At 40.5% G+C, this 25,412-nt stretch overlaps 6 protein-coding genes across 13 annotated transcripts; 2 read left to right on the forward strand and 4 right to left on the reverse strand.

The window, feature by feature from the left end:
* Positions 1-1,546: 1,546 nt before the first annotated feature.
* si:ch211-107p11.3 (GT1 domain-containing protein) lies at positions 1,547-3,891 on the reverse strand. Its single transcript, XM_040156283.1, has 7 exons — positions 3,770-3,891; positions 3,478-3,652; positions 3,271-3,341; positions 2,569-2,742; positions 2,391-2,488; positions 2,235-2,306; positions 1,547-2,147 (listed from the first exon to the last, which is right to left on the reverse strand). The coding sequence occupies exons 1-7, from the start codon at positions 3,783-3,785 to the stop codon at positions 2,004-2,006; spliced, it is 750 nt and encodes a 249-aa protein (XP_040012217.1). The 5' UTR covers positions 3,786-3,891; the 3' UTR covers positions 1,547-2,003.
* Positions 3,892-4,128: 237 nt separating this feature from the next.
* On the forward strand, positions 4,129-11,439 carry asgrl1 (asialoglycoprotein receptor-like 1). Of its 5 annotated transcripts, none has more exons than XM_040156285.1 (10): positions 7,760-7,895; positions 8,883-8,995; positions 9,300-9,369; positions 9,886-9,977; positions 10,064-10,147; positions 10,237-10,320; positions 10,416-10,466; positions 10,569-10,708; positions 10,877-10,992; positions 11,101-11,439. In XM_040156285.1, exons 4-10 carry the CDS (start codon positions 9,899-9,901, stop codon positions 11,252-11,254), a joined length of 708 nt encoding a protein of 235 aa, XP_040012219.1. In that variant the 5' UTR covers positions 7,760-7,895; positions 8,883-8,995; positions 9,300-9,369; positions 9,886-9,898; the 3' UTR covers positions 11,255-11,439. The 5 variants fall into 5 exon arrangements, with proteins under 5 accessions (XP_040012220.1, XP_040012219.1, XP_040012222.1 ...); XM_040156288.1 differs by having other exon boundaries at positions 9,897-9,977; XM_040156286.1 differs by lacking the exon at positions 7,760-7,895 and adding an exon at positions 4,129-4,207 and having other exon boundaries at positions 9,300-9,977.
* LOC120805752 (cytochrome c oxidase subunit 6A, mitochondrial) lies at positions 5,190-7,833 on the reverse strand. The gene is made up of 3 exons (XM_040156290.1): positions 7,702-7,833; positions 5,597-5,739; positions 5,190-5,491 (listed from the first exon to the last, which is right to left on the reverse strand). Exons 1-3 carry the CDS (start codon positions 7,802-7,804, stop codon positions 5,402-5,404), a joined length of 336 nt encoding a protein of 111 aa, XP_040012224.1. The 5' UTR covers positions 7,805-7,833; the 3' UTR covers positions 5,190-5,401.
* A 2,182-nt stretch (positions 11,440-13,621) lies between the features above and the next one.
* Positions 13,622-15,885, forward strand: pla2g1b (phospholipase A2, group IB (pancreas)). 3 transcript variants are annotated; one of them, XM_040156145.1, is made up of 5 exons: positions 13,622-13,746; positions 14,359-14,400; positions 14,606-14,762; positions 14,863-14,990; positions 15,658-15,885. In XM_040156145.1, the coding sequence occupies exons 2-5, from the start codon at positions 14,361-14,363 to the stop codon at positions 15,780-15,782; spliced, it is 450 nt and encodes a 149-aa protein (XP_040012079.1). In that variant the 5' UTR covers positions 13,622-13,746; positions 14,359-14,360; the 3' UTR covers positions 15,783-15,885. The 3 variants fall into 3 exon arrangements, with proteins under 3 accessions (XP_040012079.1, XP_040012080.1, XP_040012078.1); XM_040156144.1 differs by having other exon boundaries at positions 13,623-13,746; positions 14,294-14,400; XM_040156146.1 differs by lacking the exon at positions 14,359-14,400.
* prkab1b (protein kinase, AMP-activated, beta 1 non-catalytic subunit, b) lies at positions 15,849-20,402 on the reverse strand. Of its 2 annotated transcripts, none has more exons than XM_040156143.1 (9): positions 20,320-20,402; positions 19,900-20,053; positions 19,511-19,674; positions 17,836-18,005; positions 17,647-17,740; positions 17,405-17,519; positions 17,159-17,292; positions 16,972-17,040; positions 15,849-16,568 (listed from the first exon to the last, which is right to left on the reverse strand). In XM_040156143.1, exons 3-9 carry the CDS (start codon positions 19,655-19,657, stop codon positions 16,491-16,493), a joined length of 807 nt encoding a protein of 268 aa, XP_040012077.1. In that variant the 5' UTR covers positions 19,658-19,674; positions 19,900-20,053; positions 20,320-20,402; the 3' UTR covers positions 15,849-16,490. The 2 variants fall into 2 exon arrangements, with proteins under 2 accessions (XP_040012077.1, XP_040012076.1); XM_040156142.1 differs by lacking the exon at positions 20,320-20,402 and adding an exon at positions 20,166-20,282.
* Positions 20,403-23,699: 3,297 nt separating this feature from the next.
* On the reverse strand, positions 23,700-25,145 carry LOC120804974 (transmembrane protein 233). Its single transcript, XM_040154731.1, has 2 exons — positions 24,987-25,145; positions 23,700-23,930 (listed from the first exon to the last, which is right to left on the reverse strand). Exons 1-2 carry the CDS (start codon positions 25,143-25,145, stop codon positions 23,700-23,702), a joined length of 390 nt encoding a protein of 129 aa, XP_040010665.1.
* Positions 25,146-25,412: the final 267 nt, after the last annotated feature.

The following is a 25,412-nucleotide window of genomic DNA, read 5'->3' on the forward strand; positions in this document are numbered from 1 at the left end:
TATATGATGGAGACACTCCATTTAAATGAATGTGAATTGTATTTATATGTATCCCACAGTACTTGAGTACATGTACTTATTAAGTAAATGACCTGCGATTATTATTAGTAGTAGTAGTGAACAAAGGATTAGTTTCTTACAACAGAATCGGCACTGAGACCAAATAATCAGAAATTGTATTTATTTGATACTTTGGAAAATCCTTCTGAAACACCTGAGACGTTCTCCTCCCTGTCCTGGAGGGAAAGGCTCCACCTGCAGCGGCAGGTAAGAAGATAAAATACTAATCCTGAACGCGACAGCCTAGACATACAGGTATGTGGAGGGTCTCGACTATGATCAGCAACGCCATCCATTAACAGGCTGCACACAGTAATACAACAAAATATCACTTGTAAAAACCACGTAAAATTCATGGGGTGTCCCATTGACTGTTATGTGTCGCTAATAGTGGGCAGCAGACGGCGTAAAGACACGAGGCTCGGCTGTGCCCGTTTTCCCTTCGGAACCATGATGGATCCTGATTTCAATGCTCGACTGGGGATGCCTTCACGGGTTGAACGCGCACGGCTCCGTCAGCCAATGGCCGCTCTAAAGCTCGCTCAAGTTGGAATCAGCTGCTCGGGAGAGAGGCTTGAGGATGTGCCGCATCTTCTCCGAAGACAGGGCCCAAGTTCGCGTCCCACAGCGGCTTTTAATCGGCGGGGGGGGGTCACTAACCAGTCCGCCATTTTGAGTTTGTCCAAAACCTCCGTGTGGGGCCGCTGCGCGCTGCGGAGCCGCTGGAGGACGTCCGGGACCTCTGCAACAGTGACCTGCCGCTGCTGCCGGTGAAGACCCAGGACGCCAAAACTGAGAAGTGGCCGCCGTGGGATTTAGTTCATTCAGTTCTTTTTTTTTTTTTTAGGATTTCACTATACAGCTGGCTTGATCAAATAACACATACTTAGCAATACACCAATCTTGCCAGAGAAAAAAAGTATGTTACAATTTGATGAGTCTACTACACACAAAGCAAGTCAGCAGTTTAGTCAGACTTGTTCAAATCTACCAAAACACGTTTAACCAACATCATAATTACCCATAGAGGTTTTTAATATCATGTACTGTTGTTTGCCACTGTAGACGATTTTAGGCGCCTTCTAGGTTACATAGCAGATACTGAAGAAAGAAAACATTTTTTTTTTTTTATTGTTTCCGGTAAGACCGTTGAGATACATTATGTTTACATTTCACAAACTATTCTGTATTGTAGACGCTGCATACAAAATAATTAATAAATACATAGTAAAACACAAGAACGAAAAAAAAAAGAAAAATAAATAAACAAAATCAACAACCGCACTGATTCATACATATATTAGAATAATTCTAAGCAATGCCAAATTGATTTTAAATATGACGAAAGCCTGGTTCGGAATGATCCAAAGAAGAATACAGGTTTTAGATTTGATGGTAAAATTAAACTAAGATTTGGAACAGGGTGCTTTTTAACTCTTTCTTTGCAAAAAAAAAAAATAAAAAAGGGAAAAATAAATAAAATAAATACATTTTAAAAATGAATGTAAACCAATGACATTTTTGCTTGTCATTTAAAGAGAGAGATGAATATAGAAAGACTTTGCACAGCCTAAATGTACAGGTAGCCTAGTGTCACACCTCGGAGTTTTTTCACATTAGGTGATTCCACATCTTATTACAAATGTTTCAGCAACGCGATGTGGGGTTGGCCACAACAGACAAGGCAACCAAAAAGAGGTCTTGACTAATCTATCTGACCTCAATCTAGCTGAGCATGTGCCAAATCTAGTACATGCTCAGTTAGACTGAGACCACACACACCACTCCAGGTATGCTGTAGGCAAGGCGAAATATGTCTGTATATGACATATTATAATATATATATATAACCGAAGCAATTTATTACTGTTGTCTGACCTAAGTAAATCAAAGTTTGCTTTAACATAATGATAGGATATAAACACTATCATTTCTTTGCATAGTCACTTTAACTGCTTATCAAGTAATAAGATTTCTTTTTCCAGCTTCTTCATTTTAAGTGCTCTGTATGCCATCTGTTGGTCGCGGTTCTCTATCTCCTTTTTGAGGTAGCAGCAGTAAAGGGCCCTTATGTCGTCTGTCTGCCTCTGCAAAAGAAATTACAGAACACTAGTGCTCATATTGTCCTTATTCTTGGCCATTACCATCGACCACTACTGACACATAAACGTCACCTCTGCACTTCTGCCCCCGGTTGTAGCAAGTGCTGAGTTGGACCTTTCCTGGAAGCTGCTACTTTGCACATTCTACAAAAAAATCAAATCAAATCCATATGTTAAGCATTAAAAGAAAAAAATGGGTAAAAAAAAAACACGTTTAGAAGCACTTACCCCTTCAAAATGTGTATCACTGACATCTGTCTCATCACTGCTCAAGCTCTCTGGCTCAGTCTTTGTTACAGGCAGGAGGAGGACAGGGTGGCCTGACACTGCAGTGGTGGGGCCAACATTGAATTATTCTATGCGGTAAATTCCAGAAGGACTTTTATGAAAGGCGAACTACACCTACCACTGATAAAAGAGCCGTCGGATCCAGTCAGTGGCTCAATACAGGCACCCCCAGGGAGGACCTCCACTCTCAGCCTATGGTCTTTGTGCTGCAGCACATCCTCCTCAGCAGAGGTCAGCGAAGGGGTTGCTGACCCCCCCTCATTCCTCATCACTTCGACCCTTCTTCTTTTTGCTGCATGAGGATAGATCAGTGAAGTAAAGCGCTCTCCTGAACTGCAGACGGTCAGCAGTGGAAGAAGTATCCAGATCTTTTATTTATGGAAAAGTACCAATACCATACATTGAAAATACTCAATTAAAAGTAAAAGTCCTGCATTCACAAACTCACTTAAGTACAAGTACAGAAGTATTAGAGCAAAATGTGCGCAAAGTATTAAATGCAACAGAGTGAGACCTGTTATTGGATCCTAAACGTGCCTAAACGTGTAAGCAGCATTTTAATGATTAATGACTAAGTTGAGGTGGAATTAATTTTAACTGTTGGGTAGTTTATAACAATGCATCATATTTTAAGAAACTTGTGTTTTCCAGGTAAAATCTTATTCTGCAAAAATAACTAGTGAGTTTAGCTGGGTAAAAATACTGGAATCAAAAGAACAATATTTGCTCATGAAATGTATTGAAGCAAAAGTATACAGTAGCAGATGTACAGTACAGTACTTGAGAAAATGTCACTTTGCACAACTGTTTGCAATGATACCTGTTTGCACTATGTTTTTGTGTTTGACTTTAACTTGCTGCCATGTCCTTTTGTAGCCACTGTCCGATACCCTGTGAATCATGAAAAAATAATACCATGATTATATGTCAGTACAGTTACATTATCCCAAAAGTGCAACGGTTAAATTCTTGGGGGCTGACTAATATTGTGTACTGAGATAAACTTGCTACAGTTGAGTCTTCTCACGCATTGATTTTATCAGCAATTCTCTGCCAGGCTTCCTCTCTCAGTTTAGAGGCGCTTGTAGTGTTGGATTTGGCTGTCAATATCTCTCTTTCTTCTTCATACAACTTCAAAATGAGTTCCTGCTCTTTAGAGCTGAAAAAATGTGCCCTCTCATGTTTTTTCATCATCTGGAAATCTATAAAAAAATTAAAAAAATAAAATAAAGGAACTGTAAATGCAAATGTATGAGTCAGAAAGATGCTCGTTTTGAATAGTTTATTATGTTATTAGATCTTGAACAAGGTCTCCTCACCTCTGTCTGTGTTCATTAACTGTGATCCGTGTTTCGGCGTGCGATTGATATCCCCTTTATGGCGGAGCGGGTGCGCGCAGTTATCCGAGATGTTTCAATGCTAGATTTAGTAAACAGATCGTAACCTACGGTCGTGAAACGAAATAAACCCGAGCTTAGTCGATGCGACACTTAGTTACGACACACGACACAAAATCAGTAACTGCCTAAGAGACGGAAAACGGGGCAAAGATAACCGGTGTCATGAAGCTGGATATCGGCGAGCTTTGTTAACCCAGGATTTTCTAATTCGGTTTATGGCGCGTTCACGTGAAAAGAGGTGGAGTCTGTAACAAAGCGCGGGTCACGTGTAGCATTACAACAGATAATACACATCATTGTTCCACCCGGGAAATTTGGTGCAGATGCAATAACCAAAGTTAGTAAGTGTAATAACAGGTAAGGACACAACTAAACAATTCAAAAAGTACAAATAAGCGTGCTGTATTATTAATGCTTGGCCCACTGCCACATCTTTGACAGTTCAAGTAGCCTGGCCTAGACTTTAGTGACTATAAAATACAAGTGAATAGGTCTTTTTCAAACAAGATAGTTTGACATGTCACAGAAGGAAAAGCAAAGGCTTAAACAATGAAATGACTGATGGCTGAATTCCATTTAGCTGCTTCAGTTTTAGGCTCCTGGTGTTGTGCATGCAGGCTTACTGGGATACTTGAATAGAACTGAACCGTAGTGTTATTAATAACACCTATGCTTTTTCTTCTATGTCAAGCTTAAATATCTGCTGTGGAAAAGGCCTATTTGGTTTCAAGTGTGGTGTTCTTCCTGTATGAGGGGTATTTTTTGTATGATCATGAGCAAAACAAAATAAATAAAGGTTACAATACCCAATGTGGTACAGTAGGCATCATAATGGGAAATGCACTGTTCACATAGAGAGGCATTATGTGAAATCACCTGTGTGGGTGAGCCAAGAGTGTGCAGTGCCATTTAATATTTAATAATTTCAATTAAATTCAGTAAAATTCAGGTATATGTAAAGGTGAGATTGGTTATACTAAGGGAACTTGTTAACCCGCACACTATTGCATAGGCCTTTCTCACAGCAGACATTTTGACTTTTCGACTTTTCAGAGCAGTGAAGGCACAGGTGTTAATCATAACATTAACAATGGCTACACTATTTTAAGTGTTCCAGTATGTGCCAGTGTCAGAGTGAGCCAGCATGCACAATACCACGCTCCTGAAACTGAAGCAACTAAATACAATTCAGACATCATTCGATTTAGTTTTACATTGTGTTTTTCCTACTGTGACATGTCTAATTGTCTTCTGTGAAAAAGGACTATTCATATAAATAATTTGAGAACCTTGAATACAAACTACATCACATCAAAAGACAGAAGAAATAAAACATGAATTGAGGTAATAATAGTTACTTTATTTATGTTAATTCAGTTTAAGCAGACATTTTGTTTAATGGTCCAGAGCAAAGAAAGCTGTTGGTTTGGGGGCCCCATGTTGAGAGCACAGAGGTAAAACAAAAATTAAGAGAGTAAACTGTGAATGTGAGTGTGGTCCAGTAACAAACGCTGCGGGACTGGTCCCAGGTATGAGATCCGGAGGGAGTGTTTACTCATCAGTATCCTCATAGCCGTCAGGAAGGGCATTCAGATGTGGGTTGTGGAAAAGGGTTTTTTTGCCATCTCCCCAAGGGAAAGGCTGTGAGAATAAAAAAAATATTAAGACAACGCATAATAAAGTCAAAGCACTGATACAAGTGGCACTTAAGGCACACATTTTGATATGTCAGGAACAAAGTCAGACCTTGGTGCGAATGCGAAGGTGGCTGTAAGGGATGAACTCTGGCCGTTCATGGCCATGCTGCTGGTGTTTCAGGTATGTGTTCAACATACATACCCCAACACCAGGTATGGCAATCAGGAAACTGAGTATCCTCCATTTCTCAGCTGGAAAAGAAAGACAATAATAATAAGTTTTAATAAACTAGTCTCCCAGTTGACTAGTTGATATGCTCGTCTGACTAAATTCTCATTGGTCGAACAATCGTCGGTGTTACTTTCATAAGGAGAAAAGCGCTACATCAATAGCCTTCCAGGATTATTAACCCTGTGAAAACGGGTTACCAATCAGTTGGTTGAAAAATAGGTAACATTTTAGTCAACCAAGATTTACTTTGGTTGACTACAGCCCAATAATAAACTAAGTATTTATACATCCAAATGCCTGGGATTGCTGAGAATTCAAGTGCTCTGTAGATAATAAGATGCAACCTTGGGACATGAGAAACTTAAGTGTATTTATGTTTCTATGAATCTGCACCAATTAAGTATCAAGTTAGGAGACCTTATGCTACTACCCAGTGTGTGCTCTTTACCATGGGTAAAAAGGTGGGACACCGCCATCTTACGTTACTGGAAGCTACTATCCGTAACTGTACTAAGAGGAAAGGAGAGAGCTTGGAATAATCTCTACAATTTACAGCAGAGAGCCTGATTTGGCTTTAAAAGATTGTCTGTCAAGATGATGAAAATGGTATTGTGGTGGTGGGTTCCAACATTCAATCTCTTGCCCGCCAGATAAACTTCGGGCCTGCAAAACCATCAAAGTTTCAAACCGGTTAGTAATTTTTGTGACACACGCATAAGGACAGTCCTAATAGATAGAGTGATTAACAGTGAAAATGTGAATGCAGTACACTTTCCATTATCTCTAACTGCAAAGAAACAGCGTTTATGTGTGATGCAAAATGTTTTCACTGTATAATTCCAAAAAGCCAAATTCTTATAAATTTCAGAACTGGTTCATCATCGGTTCAAACTATAATTTCCATCAAAATACACAGCACTGGGAAGTCTATATCAAAAAAGCTTTTATTATTCTGTCATACAATACATGTGCTGCTTGGTGATCATCTAGATTAGGAGCGTGATTCAGCCATGGGACATTAAACAAGGTGTTCTTTCCAGCTGATGCTAAAGTCCCTCACTACACACAACTGATCAAGACTTTTTACCTGTTTACCAAGACCCCTTAAATACCCCTTCCTACTTTTATATTGTAGGATATCATGCCACCTGAGCATGCTGTTAACTTAGATGACGTTCAACTCCTAGCTTTTTAGTCTGCCTTTAGAATTTAAGAGCGTGTCACTTGCTGGATATTATAAATTTGAGCCTTTAACTGAGTAAAAATCATTACATTTCCCATTTGAAAAGTCTAACAAACGCCCCTCTTCAATTTACTTCTGATAATTTTCTTTCTCAAATATATATCAGAAATGAACCGGAATTTTTTAAATTTTTTTTTTTTTTTTTAAACTTATGTTAAAATCTTATGTCTTTTTTACACACACATACATTCTGCTCGTGAATATCGTATCTATTTTTGCTTATCTCATGTTCCTTTAAAACTACTTTTCTCCTCTCTCATCTGCTCTTATCTTGTGCAGGATTTTTTTTTTTACCTTAATAATTGTTCTTCCTTCCATCTCTTGTTCGGCAAACTGATTTTGTTACGTGATTAAAATTGGGACCACAGATTACGAGATAACAGTATCCATTGACATGATGTGATGTGATGTGATGCTGTTGTTACTCTTTAGCTAGCAGGATGTGTTCGTGACACTAATTCCAAGCCATTTATAGATCGATCTACAGTTAACTACGCTTTATAAGTGACTGTGTTAATGCTTTGATGGGACAACAGGCTGACATTACAATATATCAAGTTAGAAAGCTGATTTTTTGGGGAGTTTCTTCAACCCGCTGTCCGGTCAAGGGTGTTAAGCTACTGCTAATGCTAGCACAGCTAGTGCTTGCCCAGCAAGGTCACCGACAAAACATAAGTTTTTCAAAAACATATATTCCATTAAATATAGCAAGTGAGTTTTAATGAGGTGCTACAGTTACCTAACCCGCCGTGTCCATCTCCAGCAGTAGCAGAAAGCTGTCGCCGGGCCTGGGTCAAAGAAGACCTCAGCAACACCCGAGAGACGCGTCCGAGAGCCGCCATTTTCCTTTCTAAGAGACGAAAGGGCCGGAAGGAGTTTTTATAAAGGTGTCACGTGGAGGTCAGGCTTGACGCCTCTACTATGCCCCCAGCGGTGAGACTGAGAACTACGGAGCTCAAATTCCAGCTCAGCTCAAGTTTCTGTCAGTCATGGGGGCTTTTACATGAACATTTGGAAACGTCTAAAACAATACCAGAGGGAAATATGGTGTAAGGATTGTCAATGTAAGTGACGTATAAATTGTAGTCACTATTGGCTTTCAAGGATAAGACAATCCTTTCTTTATGGAAAAGCACCAATACTGCATTGTAAAAATACTTAATTACAAGTAAAAGTGGAATGGAAATACTCAAGTGAAGTACTTTAAAAATGTGTACTTAAGAACAGCACTTGAGTAAATATACTTAGTTGCTATAAACCACTGAAGATAACTGAAGTGTAACAGCAGCATAGATACTATATACACCAACATAAATAGGAACTGTAAAGTTAGTTAGAAAAAATCAACAATAAATCGAGGAGACAAGGAAGTTCTAATAAAAATTAAATGCAAAAGTTGCACCTGAGGAAATGAAATTTGGTGGTGGTCCAAGTGTCTTGTGTCCTCAGATAGCTGGTAGCGTGTAAAGTGTGTGGCTTATAACGCAAAGCGGAATAATGCAAAGAAGTTACAGTAGGCAACGTGACTGAAACATGGTCCAGGAGTTGTTTTGGTCCTCTGAGATCGCTGGTGATTGAAGAGTCTGATAGCCTATCAACAGTGAAAAACCCTGAAGCAACCCCAGTATTAACAAATTAACATGCGGCAAATAAGATGTGTGCTTGAACTGAGATGTACTGAATGAACTGTATCTATAAAAAGTATGACGTTTTTACTGCATATTCTCAGGCAGTCGTTCCCAACCTGGGGGTCGGGTCCCACTAAAGGGGTTGCAAGGTCAATCTAAGGGTTAAAAGACTAGTACCAGTGTAGAAAATAAAAAAACAAAACTCTGCCACTCACAAGCATGTTTATTTTTGGGATGTTTCTCTAATCTTTTCTTGATTTTCTTGCAAACTACGGCATTGTATATTTTTCAGACTTCTAAAACATATCCAGATAAAACAGACCGTGAAGGGAAAATAACTCCTTGAATGAACTGCACACACCTCCTGGATGAGCAGCAAAACAGGTTGCGAACCACTCTTCTGAGGTGTGGACTAGTCTGTTTTCACTCATAGACATATACAGTGGCAATTCAAACTTATCATGATCATGAAAAGGAAATCAATTTGTGTGATTTTGTGCTGCAGTTGTTATATCACCAAAATTTCTCATCATCTCCCCCATAATTAGCCACATGTAAGGTAAACATCTCACATTTTACAGGGAATGAAACACACTCTTAGCTCCTATGTCTGATTATGGGGCAGTATTTAATGATTAAAAATAACTGACTAATGTTGGGCCGATCCAAAACATTTCCTTTGATTGAAATGTAGTGTTTTTCTTTAAAGGGCAGGACTTTCTGTGATCCCCTGGTCAGAGTCCAACCAGAGAAATTCAGAGATACTGTGGTTGATGGAGGTGAGTGATAAATGTTCAATTTAGCAGCATAGTCGTTTTGTTCTAGAAATGTCTTTTTCATCGTTATTTTCAACATGTATAGAAATTCATAACCGTGCAGAAATGTGCATTAATCACTGTCACGCATGTTCAAATGACACCATGAATTATAAACTGAATAGATATCAACGAGGACAATGCTTTTAGATCATAATTATATGTAATAAAGCATTCAGTAAAATTTGCTGCATACCTTATGTTAGTGTATTATACAGTATATAATGGCAGAAGTCTATTTATTGAACTGTTAATAGTTAACATATTTGGCCTGAAAACAAACAAGGCAGATTTAGCCAACCTCTTATTTGCCATTGCATTCCGAGAATCTCAATGTGTCTGTTGACTGAATGCCTTGATTATTAATTATAAGATTTTCCAGATTGAAAATGACAGTATTACAGCTAGAAAGGATAATTTGTCGTACTACCAGCATTAAAGAGTCTGAAAAAAAGAAATCGTTTCATCCAAATGAATCAGATCTCTTTCAGTAATGGACTATCAGTTTCACCAGTTTGGATCGCATGACGACAGCTCTTTCCATGGAGAGCACAAAATAACTGCACTACCAGGTAAGACAGGTACATGTCAGCTGACTTTAATTCATATTTTCAGATGTCACCTTAAACCATGAGAGCATGTCTGTCAATGTTTATAGGTATGAAGAAGATAGTGGCTTTTGTCCTCTATGGCATCCTGGTGCTGCTGCTGTTAATTCTGCTGATGGTCACTGGGATAAAATGTACGACTTTAAATGCATCGCACTAAAATTAAGCTGGGTCGTTCATATATTGTCATACATATATATTGTTACATTTTCTTATCTCAAAGTCTCCCAGTTTAACAAGGAAATCACTGATGTCAAACTTCACCTTGAGAGAATCAGCCATGGAGGAAAAACATCATCCAGTTCAGGTGAAGAAATGGTTTTCAGGTCTGGATATGTTGACGCAGCTGTATAACTGATGATTCAACTTTTTTTGGTCGTTTTTTGCCTTTCCAAACTTCAGGTGGAACAGAGGTGCGTGAGGTCTACTTGCAGAAACTTGCTCCTGTTAGAGGTTAAAACTGGATACTTTAATATCAACAAAAATCAAAATTCAGTGTTTTTTTTTTTTCCCCCAGTCAGACTGTCTGACTTGTCTTAATCTTCATCAAACTAGGAACATGTCGGGACGGGTGGGCGTCTTTCCAGAGAAGCTGCTACCTACTGTCCACCGTTGCCGTTACCTGGAGCAAAGCAGAGCAGCAATGCCGAACACACGGAGGACACCTGCTGGTTCTGAACAATGTAGAGGAGCTGGTGAGGTCTAAGTGTACTCCAGTTTGGTTTGACATAGTTTCAGTGGAGCTGTCAATTGCCTATGATTGAACACAGGTCACTGATAAGGACTTTACACTTCTAGAAGCGTAACAGTTCTGAGATTTAAGAAAGGCTTAAAAATAAGTTGTTGCTATCTTTTTTTTCTAGGACTTCATTTCAAAAATTGCTGAACTCAGATTCAGCTACTGGATTGGACTTGTGGAGCGAGAACATGAGGGACACTGGAGCTGGGTGGACGGGACTGACTTCAATTCAACCCCAGCGTAAGAGAAACCCTAGGCTATAAAAATGAAAAGCACTAACAAATGCTTAGGAAGGGAAGTCATCACTATGTGTAACATAATTATACGTCCTCTTTCATCTGTGTACAGTTTCTGGGATGATGGTCAGCCTGACAACTGGGACTACAGAGAGAACGGAGAGGACTGCGGGCAGCTTCACGCTTCTCAAAGACGCAAACGCAAGAGGTGGAATGATGCGGACTGTAGCCTGCCCTACCAGTACATCTGTGAAACGAGGGAATGAGAGACAGTGAACCCTCTCTGAGCTGCTGACCCCGCACCAACATCACTGGCCTGATATGTTGGGGGAAAATGGTTCAAATTAAGACTGACGCAAATTATTTTCCCGATATCACTTGATAATTGAGGGTGTAGATGAAAAAAAGAGATGAAATTTGAATAAACACCACATCTGTCTGGCTTTTCTTAGACAATAAAACAATGGCTATGAATACAATAGCACTTGTTCTCTTTTACTGATTTTTAATGAAGACACAATATTCAGTATTGGCGGCGTGTTTCTCCTGACTGTGTATCCCTGCAGCGGACACTGGGAAGGTGGGCATTTCCTCCATTATAATCTGCCTTGGCAAAGCACATGGCTGCTTTCCTGTCACACTCACAGATGAACGTCTCACAGGGCTAGTTGCCATGTAAATGACAAAGACAGAAGAGAGCAACAGTAGTGTTAGGGAGAGGGGAAAAAAACAGAACAATTTTTTATCCATAATTCACAAAAAACCAAGTAGATAGCAGATAAAAGTTGCTGTGTTTAGATGCCAGCACACATCATGCTGCCTGGCATCATTGTAGCACTGGTGGTGGACCTGACAGCGCCCGCAACACACACAGAGCATGAAGAGGTCATTACAGCACCCTCCACATCTCAAGCTGGAGGAACATCACCAACTGCTGGGGTTTAATTTCATTATCTTTTGGAGGCTTTAAATTAACATTGGGCTGCAACTAACGATTACTTTTCTGCCAATTCATTTGTGTGCCCATCACAACTTCCCGGAATCCAAGGTGATGTCTTCAAATGTTTAGTGTTGCCTGAAAAACAGTCCAAAACCCAAAAGATATTAGCTGTCGCATAGTACTAAGAAATCAATGACGTTCACATTTAAGAAGCTGGAACCACTGAATTAGTTAAATGATTTATTAATTTTCAGAACTGTTGCTGTTTAATTTTTTCTTGCCTGACTAATTGATCAAACAACTTATTTTTTCAGCTTCCGCTTTTCAGCTTTTCTGCTGAATACTCCCTATGAAAACTTCACAAAGTGTTTCAGTGCTTTGAGCAGCACAAACAAAATTCCTCTCAGCTCCATTGTCTTGGAGGACAGACAGCGGAATGTCTCGGAGGCAGGTATCTCAAAACCCGAGCAAATAAAACGGAAACAATCTGCGTGCCACGACACCACTAGAGGTAAAGTCAGAAATTGCGTTTTGTTTTTTTTTTGTTTTTTATAAACTGTGATGCGGGTGATTTAACCTCTGAAGTTGGATTGCGCTAAGGCTAGAGGAATGATGGAGCTGAAGAACCACATCGTAAAAAAGCGCAACGCAGAACATGAACCAGAACGGCACAGCCAAGAGTGTTTCTGCACCCAAGTCCTTACCTGTCAAGCCCATCAAAAGGTGTGCCACGGCCTCCGAGCCCACTGTAGCAGGCATAGTCAGCGTATGCAACGTATACACACATATAGTGTGTACTGACACCTACATATGCACATAAACTATGCATGCAAATATATGCACACACAAACACAAACAAATGCCTCATATACATATATGGTTCATTATTTTTGTCTTGTTGTACTATACATTGTTTCCTTTTGTTTTAACATAAACATCAACTTGAGCAACCTGCAGTGGAAAGTCGTGGGAAGTCTGACAAGGGCTAGCTATTTACACAGCTGTGTGTTGGAAGGTTCTTTTAAATTCAATTCCATCTAAAGAGGGAAAAAGCAAACTCCAGTGAGTACAGAGTGAACATGTACACATAGATTAGGGAACATTTGATTAGGGATCAAAGAAAAAACATGTCAATACTGACTAACCTGTGAGGGGAGAAGAAATGAGTGCAGTGTGTGGGGTTTTGAAGGGTTTGTGGGAGGCACACAAACTGACTGAGATCACAAATATGTTGTATTTCCTGTGGATATCCTTGAAAATTCCTTCTCCTACAGTGTGTGGGAACCGACTCTATTTGACTGAGAGCTTCAGCTACTGACAGGATGAACAAGGGATCGTTCATTTAACCAGAGCTATTTAGCACTCAGGGCTCAACACAACCCTGAGGAGTCGTCATCATTTTAGTTACGTCAAAATATTCGAAACTCATTATCCTTTCTATTTCAATACTATGAACATCAAGCCACATGCCAATGCACAATAAACTGTGCAGTCGTCGTCTTCTTTCTAAGAGGACTCAGACGCACTTCACCACTGATGGTCAGGTGTAAAACAGCCACTCGACCAGGACACTTGACATTTAGGGTACAACCGGAGAAAATGGGAAGACACTCCTTGCTCCCTGGGAGTCATGCTAAAGAGACGCAGAATTAGTTACATGTAAATGAGGATGAAAAATACGAAGTCAGTCTCTTTGTTCGTGTTTTCTTTTTACTTCCTCTTCTCAGAGATACACTCGAGTAAATGTAGCAGTGCTGCGATATAAAAATACTCCACTACAAGTGATAGTCCTGCCTCGAAAGTGTCCACTAAGTAAAAGTAAGTATTATCAGCAAAATGTACTTCAGGTATCAGAAGTAAAAATACTCATAATGCAGAAAAATGCCGCTGTAAGTGTTATACTATCCATGCATCAATGAGGAAGAAGCATTTTGCTGCTAGTTTGCTGAGGTGGAGCTATTTCTTTTTTTTACCAATTTCATATTTTGTTTGGCAGTGTAATCTATAACAGTGGATCATATTTTCTAAACTAATCATATGTCGTAATAAATCGTAATATGTAAGGCAAATAGTAACTAGAGCTGTCAGATAAATGTTTAGAAGTAAAAAGAACAATATTTGCCCTTGAATTTTTGTAGCGTTCAAGTGTAATGTAGCATGAAATACAATTCCTACAAGTACAAGTACCTCAGTCTTCTGCTGAAGTGCAGTGATGGAGCGAATGTGATTACACTCCACCACTGGAGTAAAAGTAAAAATAAAATGCACAGGCCTTACGGGCTGATCACACTGACGACATTACAAAGCCTCGACGAGTAGCTCCTCATCTAAAGCTCCCACCCCCTTGTTTCCCTCATATCTCTAGTTTTCTCACAGCCCCTGTCCTATAAGAGCAGGCTGTCCCCAAATCTCTGATTGTTTTGTCTGTAGCCATGAACGTGACAGCTCCTCTGCTGCTGCTGCTTCTCACTGGTAAGACTGGAAAAAAAAAAAAAAAAAAAAAAATCAACATCTATCAGTCCTTTACTCTAACACTTATTGTGAAGGGTCCATCTATATAAATGCTCTTTAATATGTTTTTTATTCTACCAGAGTACTATGACTGTCAATCATATTTGTATCTTTTGTATTAGGATACTCCTTTTTTGTATTTGTCTGTCGTACATCTCTCTGACAGTTTGTATGGCCAGTGGTGCTCTGCTGCCCAAGGCCTTATGGCAGTTTGGGAAGATGATCCAGTGTGTCCAGCCCGGTGTTAACCCTCTGGACTACAACAATTACGGCTGCTGGTGCGGCTTTGGGGGAAGTGGAACCCCTCGAGACGAAGTAGACCTGTAGGACGCTGTCATTCTCCAATTGTGTTTCTCAGTCGTCATCTTCAAAAGAAAAGAAACGTTTGATTTTCTCATGCACCCTTTCCTCCTGTATTCTCAGGTGCTGTAAAATTCACGATAAATGCTATAAAAAAAGCCGAAAGACTCCTGGATGCACAGCCATTGCTGACCTTCCCTACATCCGTGTTTATGATTTCACCTGCTCAAAACAACAAGTGGCCTGCTCAGGTAAGACTGTGACTGGGACTCACTGAAAGTGACACAATCATTTAGACATCAAATTCATGCTGTTGTCAGTGACTTTCAAACTCTTCCTTGACTGAAATTCAAGGACTTACATTTGAAATGTTCCTGGATGACACTGGTCAAAGTTTTACAATACAGAGGTCCAGTTTTTAAATTTAAAACTGACTCTGCAGCAACAAAAATATCCAGTATTTTCCTAAGGATATGAAGTGCTGATCTTCGGACACTTGCTGTGTACTGTAGTCGGAGGAGGTTTACTGAAATGTTTAGTTGCCACAATTTAATGTAAAAAAGGCATTCAAGTTTTTTTTGATTACTTTTCTAAGTTCTACGATCTTTCACACAATTTTTGGTTGGTTGAAAGTACAGCACTGGAGGTATTCTGTAGCTTTACTGTAAACAAAATAAATCAGACAAGGCTGCATTTATTGCCCTGTGTTTAGGTAACGGATTACTGTATTTAAACAGCTATGTATAGGCATTACACAGCCAGGGATCGAGGTTTGATTCCCAGTTGAGAATGCCTCCACTACAGACAAATGCTCTCCTGGCTCCGCGGAGAACCTTCACGCTGCCATTTAGAGTACGTAACCAGACTGTTTGTGTGTTTAAAGTGTGCGTCACGTTTTGCTGTCACCTGTCTCTGCAGCTACCAACAGCAAGTGCCAGGCTGCCGTGTGCGAGTGTGATCAGGTGGCAGCTCACTGTTTTGCTCAGGCCACATACAACCCTGAAAACAAGAACCTGGATTCCAAAGTCCACTGTGCCAACTGAGTTATACAACTTCCCAAAAAAGTACAAGAGAAATGATGGATTTGCAATATTTTCAAAGTTTTAATTTCTTTATAATTTTTAAATAAAACCTGATGTAAAAGAAGTCTGTAGAAGTTTGTACAAAGGCATATATATATATATATATATATATATGTATGTGTATGTATATACATACATACACACATACACACATATATATGTATATGTGAATATATGTATACATATGCATACATACACACACACACACACACACGTATTACTGTTTTAATATTGTGGCTGATTGGTCTAAGTTTTTTAAGTTTACTTAACAAAACTTTAAGTTAAGTTTTAGTTAAGTGTGCTCAGCCAACATCAACATCATCTGTTTACACATCTGGACTGAGTGAGGTTACAATGAAAGTCTCCCTTGACCCTTTTTCGGTCCTAATTATTTGCTTCCGTTTGACACTGACTGATCATAAAGAGCGAAGCTTTAGGTTTCAGTTATGGCCTCATCATAAAGCACAATCACTGTGTAGCATCTAAAATATGCACAACATTTTCAAAATATGCGATTACAGGATGGTAAAAAAACAAAACAAATCTTTTTCATCGATAACAGGAAGATATTTAGGTTCAGTTTTAACAAAACAGTCCAAGTAGCAGCTGTGTAAAACAACCGGACGTATCATGATTCCAATATACGAGGCTGCATCATGGCTCTGTGGATTATATTGGTTTGTACAGAAGAGTGGTCACATACTTCTTTTTGTATCGGTGTGTTGCACTGAGAACCATCACCCCATCCTAAAACACAATGACAAGAAGAGTATTTAGATACAAATGAGGCTTAATGCAGATGTTTACACCATTCAAGGCGAAATTGTTTGACTTTTTCCAAGATTACATAGGAAAAGTGTTAAAATGATTGTGATTATTGGCAGTACAAATTTGAGGCACAGCATTATCATATGTTGTCCAGCATTTTATGCGTACTGTATGTCATGTGCATGAGATGTTGCACATAATGCTTATGTCCCTTTATGGTAACCAATCACCCGTGTATGTCCAACAGTTTGATCAGAATCCATTAGGTATTTAGATATTTTGTCTGACAGACGGAGGGGGTGGATCCATAACTTTTCACCTGATTTCACTGTGAGGGACAACATTAAAAACAAAGCAAACATGTGAGCCGAGGATTTGTTACCTTGATGGAGAGGGCGTACAGGTGATTGAGCATCACATGGTTGGGCTCCGGGAGCAGCGTCGGATCACACTGATGAAGATTCAGAGAGAGGGCGGATCTCACTAAACTGTACGCTGCCGTAAAAGCTTTGTAGAGCAGTGCCAATCATTAAGACAAGTGTGTATTACAGCATCGGACCTGTACTTACACAGACACCTGTGTCCTTGTTGAGCAGCACTTGCAGCAGGTGCGGGGGCAAAATAGGAGGGTGTCTGATCTTTTCTTCCGGTTTGGTCACATATGCGTCCTGTTGGTAGGGGCCGGGAGGGGAGCTGGACAAGTCTTGGAGAGAGGGATCACATGACACCATTTCAGTACAGCTTTACATCAGAAAATAGGGCCACGCGAAATTACCTGAAAGTAGCTGTTAATGAATTAATGCAGGTTCCGGTACCTGAAATGTCTGCAGAATCCTCTGAGTCGATCCTGAGGGCATCAAACACTTCAAAGTCGGTTCTCTTCACCTGGATAACGTTATTGACTGTTCCGGTTTTAGACGTCATCACAGCCTGGGAGAGAGTGCAAACACAAATTTGATACCGACACTTGTGAGCATAGACTAGGCTTCTGTAGTGGCGGGAAAAATAAGAGCACATCAATGATACTTTTACCTCTACAATTTAGGTTTTCACTCACCCCAGTCGGATCCAGAGTCCACTGACCGTCTACACAAAACTTGTACTGGTGCTCTCCCTCTGGCAGGTCCACTAGAGCCACGAAATTTTTCTGACTGGGTTGGAGAGACAGCCATGTGTCACACTTTCATCAAAGGCCACAGCTAAAGGAGGCACGATCTTGTGAAGTGCCCTGCGCGAGTCAAACTACCTTCTGTTGAGTGGGATCTTGGTGGCCCAGTTGTTAAAAGAGCCGGACACAAAGACCTCTTTGGCGCCCCCCGACCATCGGAACACGGTCGGCCGGGCCTGTGTTGGGCTTTTGCTGTCACTCTCCATGTCTTGCTGCCAGGCCAGAAACTCCTGTATTTCTTGTGGAGCCTAGACAGCGTGATATCAAACGATTGTTGCCATGTTAACGAGAGCTCCCTCGGCCCCTGCACCGCAACACAGCGCTTCCTGACTGAATGACCAGCTGGGAGGGAGCTGAGGATTGAGTCGACTGGTTCATGCGTTTGTGTGCTTTTGAAAAGTGTACAGTATGTTTTATGCAAACTCTCTGAGATACATTTTGTTTTGTGCATCCTCTTCATATGAGTCAATGAGAATTGAACCTGCCAATTCAATATAATTGATAGATGACACGAATATTTTTTTGACTGTATGATTTACATACAAAATGCAAATATATGGCCTTGTCTTAATTTATGCCAAATATTTTCAACATCCTGCATACAGTAAATGCTGTAATTTAGTATTCTTGTTCATATTCTCACATCCATCTGAAATGTATGTATTTATAGCTTTACCATCATAGAGCAATATACCATGTGAAAATAAATTTGCACTTACTTTCTACTACATATAACTGTTTTTCAAATGTATATATATAAAGTATGTTTTCATATTGTATAAAATCATCAAAATTTTGTTTGGGTGACTACAGTCTACTAAAGTCATAGCAAAATAAGGATTAATATTTTATTATCTGATACTTCAATATTTTAATTTTATTTGCTATATCTCTTCAGTATTTCCTGTTGCAACTATTACGTTTTTCCAAGGGGGTTTTGAATGGATTGTGACAGTGTTTTTGCATGTTTTTGCCCTTTAGCAACCATTTTATATTACTGCCAACCATTTTACAAAGCGTACCAAATGTTTTTTGGTTTATTTCCTTCCTTTTAATGTGAAAATCAATTTTCAGTGACTTCAAACTTGCTTGAAATGTGTTATCCATCAGTGTGAACATTTAGTTGCCCTTATTTTCTGTTACATTGTAGTTGTGCACTGCACAAAGGTGGGACTGTTTTCTTAACACTTTACTGTAATGCTTTCAGGACTTTAAAGTTTTTTTTTTGACAAACACCAAAGGTGGGACTGTTTTCTTAACACTTTACTGTAATGCTTTCAGGACTTTAAAGTTGGTTTTTGAACAGCAAACCTTTTATTGCAAGGAATTAATGAGAACCAAATTATACTCTTTGTAAGACCCATGTTTGCTCTCTGACAAATTTGATTTTCTCAAAGATGTACAGAATGCAAACACAATGTCCTTGGGCAGCTGGTTCTCCAGTTTCAGATGGCAGAGGTTCTCACCAGCACCTGAATCCATCAGTCACATTAGCTGATGTAACAAATAAATGTTATTTTGAGAAAAATGTTTTGGTTCAGGTTTATTAAATATTCAACATGAGGGATTTCCTATCCCATGAAAATCAATCTAAAAAGGAGGACTGAGGAAAATACATCCTTAAGGGTTTCATGTTAAATGGATAGTCCAAAACATTGGATTTGTAAATTATTAAAAGGCCATTTGATTTCATTACATAAAGTCTACAGTATGACTGTATGACACCAGCCCTGGTATAAACCTCTCACTATACCTTTGGATCGTCCCTCTGGAAAAGATCTGCGTCCTCTGTGCTGTCCATCAGGATGTTGGGACGTGCCTCTTTCCCCCCTTGCTGTCCATCTCTGTACGACCTCTCACCCTGACCCCCGCTGGACCTGTCGCTGCTGCTGTTCCCCATCCTGCTGGCATCAACCACTGCGAGACACACACCGAGTTCAAGTCGGCACCTCTTCGTGTTCTGGGGCCATACAGGGCAGAGACCACCAGGGGCCCCACAGTGGCCCCTGGACTGACCGAAAAAGGCCCCCTCTGTAAGTAGTGCTACGAGGTGGCCCCTTGCAAAATGAGTAAATGAAAACAATGGGGGTTGTTCACTGGTAAGAGCATGCAACCACACCACAGCAACACCACAATGCCAACCTGAGTCTTCTCCGACGAGGTTCGGGTGGCTGCAGTCTGAGCACACGGAGCTCTCTGGTCCGATCTACATCTGCTGGTGCTTTCTGGCTGTAGAAATCGTCCGGAGTCCGCGTCGTTGTTGTTTCCGTCTTTGAACTGGAGTTTTCCTCTTGAACTGAAAAGAAAAAAAGAAAAAAGAAAAACCCACCGTGAGGCGGAGCAGCGTTGACCGTCCCACGGCTTCATAGCAGATGAGCGGCCACTTATGTCCTGTTTCTCTGACCTACCTCTATTTCTTTCTGTAATCCCCTGCGCCCAGACGTACTAGGTTCGTTTTCGCCTTTTGGTTTGAAACTCCAGTCTGTGTGTGCGTGTGTGTGCATGTGTGTGTGTGTGTGTGTGCGTGTGCGCGCGTGTGTGTAGTGAAGAAAGAAAGCACACCTCTTCCGCCTCCCGTCCTCGAGCTCAGGGCGAGTTGAAGTTTAACCCGCTTGTCGCCAACTGCGTGGTTTCATGTAAACGACGCGTTGCAACGACCAAAAATGTCCGACCTCTCATCATAAAATAAAATAAGGTCCTTTTTTTTTTTTTTTTCCTTTTGCTGCATAATACATTTCCAGGCCTCTAAAAGCCACTCAAATAATTACTTTGACTTCTTGGCAACTGTTTAGGAAACACTGATTCACCACAAGCCAAAACCTACAGGACATTTTCTCTGAATCGTTTGTGGCCAGGATGTTTCTGGGGTACTTCAAAATGTATCTTGAACATGAATACGTCTTTTCGGCTGATTGATTTGTGATTTTATTTTGAAGTGTATTTTGTGTCCTTATAGCCTGTAAAAGCAGACAGCCACGAAAGCCTCTTTAAGATTTCTGCAGCTCAGCAAAAGAGTGTCCTTGTTCCATGTCACATCTGATTTCTCAGAGACGTTCTCACGACTATCAGGTTCCACCTAATTCACGTATCTAAAGCCTGTAACTGTAAACACTCAAACTAGAAAACAGAGAGTCATCGGTATTCCAGTGTCAGGTGAGGTTACCCTTTTCCTCTCAGGGTTAGAGAGCGCTGGAGTACACAGAATCACCATTTCAGCCGGATTAGGTGTTTGGTTTTTGTTTTTTTTGTCCCAATAAGTGCCATGTCATCATTTAATTCCAGTTAATAACACTACAGTGTTTCACTACTTTATTTAACTGCAGCCACAAACGGAAGATTAAAGCTATTGGAAAATTGTACTCAGGATTCTAAACACCGTTGGGGTCTACAATCCAATCAGAGTCCTAATATTAATGGCACTATTTACTTTAGAAGACCTTTAAAATGACTGCTGGTTTAGCTACCTTACAATACTGATAATAATCCGATAATAACAATGAAATTGATAAGATTACATTTTGTAACATGGGTTTTGTTTGCATTTTCTTCCTACTGGGTTAAGCTCTTAAAAGACAAAGAGAAGAAACTTATCGGCGAATTCAAATTGCAGCTAAACTTCACGTGCAAAAGACAGTTCAGCTGATTATCAGTGAGCTGGTATCACTGGCAATTTGACAGTTCAGTCAGCCTCAACACCAAAGCAACCGCATGAACGTTTGTTTTCAATTTTCCCCCAACTTTACCATATTTCCTCAACCACAATTATGTCATTTTAGACAACGTCTCTGCAGAAAACTGACCTGTGATTGGTCATGATATAAAAATAAGTCATTAGTTCTTTCCAGAGCTTTACTACATTCCCATGGATTCTCTCTGAATAGTTGACCCTTGGTGCCAGGCACACACAGGACCCATTCAGATCCAGCTTATGTCTAGAACAGCAACAGGAGGTAGTTCAACAACTGACACATAAGAGCCCATTGAAAAGTTTTCTATTGCTTCACCCTGTCATGCATTCATTTGTAACGCTGCATGGAACCTTCGTTGAAATCACAAAAATATTAAACTCTTTATAAGAATTTGTCCATCTATACGTTCGCTTTCTGCCACTTATCTGGGTCCAGGTCAATGTCCCAGTCCTAGCCACTTCCTCTAGCTCTCGCTTGGGGGATCGTGAGGCGATCTCAGGTCAAATATGTGATCTGCGTAGTGTGTTCTTGGTGTATTCTGATTCTCTTTAAAAACTGCTTCACAGTCCAGCTCCTGGTATGCATGGAGCTAAAACCTCAAGTGTCAAAGTTTACAAAACGCATGTAGACTGGTTGTGCGTGATCCGTCCCATGTTGCCTGACATTAGAGAGCTGGTCCACCAGGTGGTCCTCTAGAGAGGTGAACAAGGCTTTCCCTCAGTCCTTGAACTCTGCCTACTCCAGAGAGAGAGAGAGTGTGTCGGATGGGTCAGCAGTTCCTTCACCCATTCCCTCCACTGCTCTGTCCTCAGTGAAGGTCAGCAGTGCTCCAGCCCTGACAGAGAACAGGGCCCTGACTCCCCTGCTTGAGTTGTCCGTGGGTTTGCCAGATGGGGCCCCCAGGGCCTAACCAAACAAAACAGACCTCCCACTTCAGCTGGGACCTTTCCAAGCAGCCGCATCAGCAAAGGAGGCTTTGAACATTGTTCGTTCAGACTCCCTAACATGATGAAGAAGATTTCACCTGGTGAAGCCTGGTGATTAGACAGGTAGAGGACTCTTTTTGATATTTCCAGCTCATCATCACTACATTATTTGGGTTTCCCTCAGCCATCCAGCAGCTTTTTTCCGGTCATCTCATCCTGCTCACTAGCAGGTGGCGATCAGTTTACAGCTCTGCTCCTCCTTTCACATGAGTGTCCAAGACACATGGCTGCAGCTCCAACAGTATGACTACAAAGTCACTCATCAGTCTTTGGCCCAAAGTGTCCTGGTACAAGTTAAACGTATAAACTATCTTCTGAACTTTTGCTGAGTTCAAAATAAGTCAAAAACAAAGAATGTCAAAAACAAAAGAAAAGAGGGTTCACACACGCTTTATGCAGATTTATGCAAACCTTCCCCACTGATAAGTTGGTGATTAAACTTTTATTTTCTCTGTATTTAATAAACTGGATCACTGCACAGCTTAAAGATTATATTCATATGCTCTAAATTTAGCCTTGTAACACAATCTCTCAGCCTTAACACATTGCAACAGGTGTCAAAGATGGGTGTGAACTGAGACCAGTCAGTATCAGGAAGCACACCCGCGAATATTGCACAGTATTTGTCATACTATTGCTTCTACCAATATTGAAGGTCAATAGGTTGTGTTGATCCCCTCAGAAATATGGATTGTGCCATTGTTAAAAAAAAAACAACCTATGGTCAGTTCAGGTTATGAAAACTGAATTTCAAAACTAGTTTTTTAATTTCACCATTTTTTCAAAGCAATAATATCTAACTTTTTTTAGTCTTTTTTTTTTTTTTGGATTGTGTTTACAGTTCCGGTTTGTTTACCAGACCATGTTTTGTGAGAATAAAACATTTTATTTCATAAGACATTTACAATGAAGCAGAGCTATTTTTCAATGAGTCATAATATTCCTCTGCTTGGAATTGCCAATGGTGCCATATCAAGACTCGAACAACATAGTAGAATGCACATTAGCACATTAGTCTTGTTTTTCATCAGTGGAAGCACTGGCAGGATCCTCTTTCATAGGGACCTATGTATCATCGTTTCTGTCACCTTGCTAAGTTTTATTGCAATATAATGCACACAGCAGCTGAGACAGGGATGTGTTCAGCTCTTGAAAAACCTGCGGAACTCTTGATGATAGAAGCCAAGAACCAGCTCCTCCTTATCCCATGGAGCTGATGTCTCCATGACAGGTTCACCTCTTCTCCACTTCCACCTCCTCTTCCTCCTCAAGACATCACACCACGTGCTATGGAGGAAAAGGGTACTTGAAATCTTTCTATCCTTCTGTTAAATTTTGCATCATATATGTGGTTTATCCGTACCATAGTAAAGTGCACAATGATATATCCAGTGATGATTATGAGACCGATGACAAAAGAAATGATTCCCAGATGGAGAGCTTTCCGACCCAGCCGCTTGGAGCCATCATAGTCCTGTTCATCATAGCTGTTTTGGGCCTACGGGGTGAGTGAAAGGTCAAATTCAAATTGAAGATATTTAACCACAACGGAGGCAGCAGTGCTGATGATGTACATTCGTGTAAGTTGCTTTGGAGTCCAACCTTCCTTGTCAATAACACAGCAAGTCCCATAGTAGCAAGTTGCACATGACATAGGCATGTGTCTTTCCTGGAAATCTATTCCAAACATTTAAAAAAAAATTATTCACCGCCTTGTTTTGGATCCACATTTATCTCTTTGAACTTGCCTTTCTTGTTATCTCCAATTCAAATTTGAAATAAATTCATTAGCAATGAAAAACAGAGGACTGCTCTGCCTAAATGCCTCATCCTGTTACTCACAGCTACAAAGATGCAACAGCTGCTGTTGGCACATCGACACAAAACAACTCTGTCCCTTCAAGGAGCTCAAAGACCTGAGGCAAATCTAAATGTGTTGCTCCTATCTAATGCTTCAACTTCTTTAAACTTTGGCTCATCCTGGCAGGACATTAATGTTAACCAGAGAGCTACAGGAAGAGCCATATCCACAAGCTGGGCTTCTTCAGCTTTGAACACTGATAAAATGAATGCAAGCAGTTACGGACACGGTTGGGCACATAGATAGGCCATAAACTGGGAGTACATTTTATCTTAGCACACATCAGCAGAGGCATTCGTTTAATATTTAGCCAGGTTTTTCAGAGAAGTGAAGGGGCTATTTCTGTATCTGAATTGGATCATTATGGTTGACATATGTAACTATACACAAACATGTTTGCTGATGAAAAAGACACAAATTACTCACTAAATATGTTATATCCAGACATATCTGACATGTATGAACCTTCATCCCACACAGTCTTTGGTGTTTTTCTCAACAGTAGCACTCTCCCCCCTAATTTACATATCCATATGTCATGCCACATGTTGACTGGTCTCTATGCCCTGCCCGAAGGTAACTCATACAAACCTCATACAAACATCACTTGAAGTATCCTATACTGTAATTATTCATAAATAGTAACCAGGCAGGCAAGCAGGAGCCTCAAACTTTCAGTATTGCATAACTCACCAGCACTGAAAAAACCAGCGCCACAATGTTGATGGGCCATGCAGGGCAGAAACAGGTTAACATAGTGAGACAGAGGTAGTTCCTCAGCGGGGGGATCTCCTGAGCCTCCCCGTTCCTCACAAGGTCAGACCTTCCTTGCAGTGAGGGCTTGGTGTTCATGACCGGCTGCAGCGTCCCACGAGACACATAAAGCAGAGAGGCAGCAACAGCGAAGAGGCAACAGCGCCGAGAAATTGGGAGAGTGGAAGTGGAGGTGGGGGGGGGCAGTAGAGCAGTGATGATGAGAGAGGAGAGAAATCAGCCAGCAGAGAGACACGAGACGGACGCAGAGACAGGCTGGTGACCGGTCTGAGCAGACTGAGGACTCAGGCCAGCAGACACACTGACTGAATGCTGCTGTTACTTAGAAACAATATCAGGAAATGG

Source organism: Xiphias gladius, chromosome 19 (genome assembly GCF_016859285.1).
Source record: "Xiphias gladius isolate SHS-SW01 ecotype Sanya breed wild chromosome 19, ASM1685928v1, whole genome shotgun sequence".
Lineage (NCBI taxonomy): Eukaryota > Metazoa > Chordata > Actinopteri > Istiophoriformes > Xiphiidae > Xiphias > Xiphias gladius.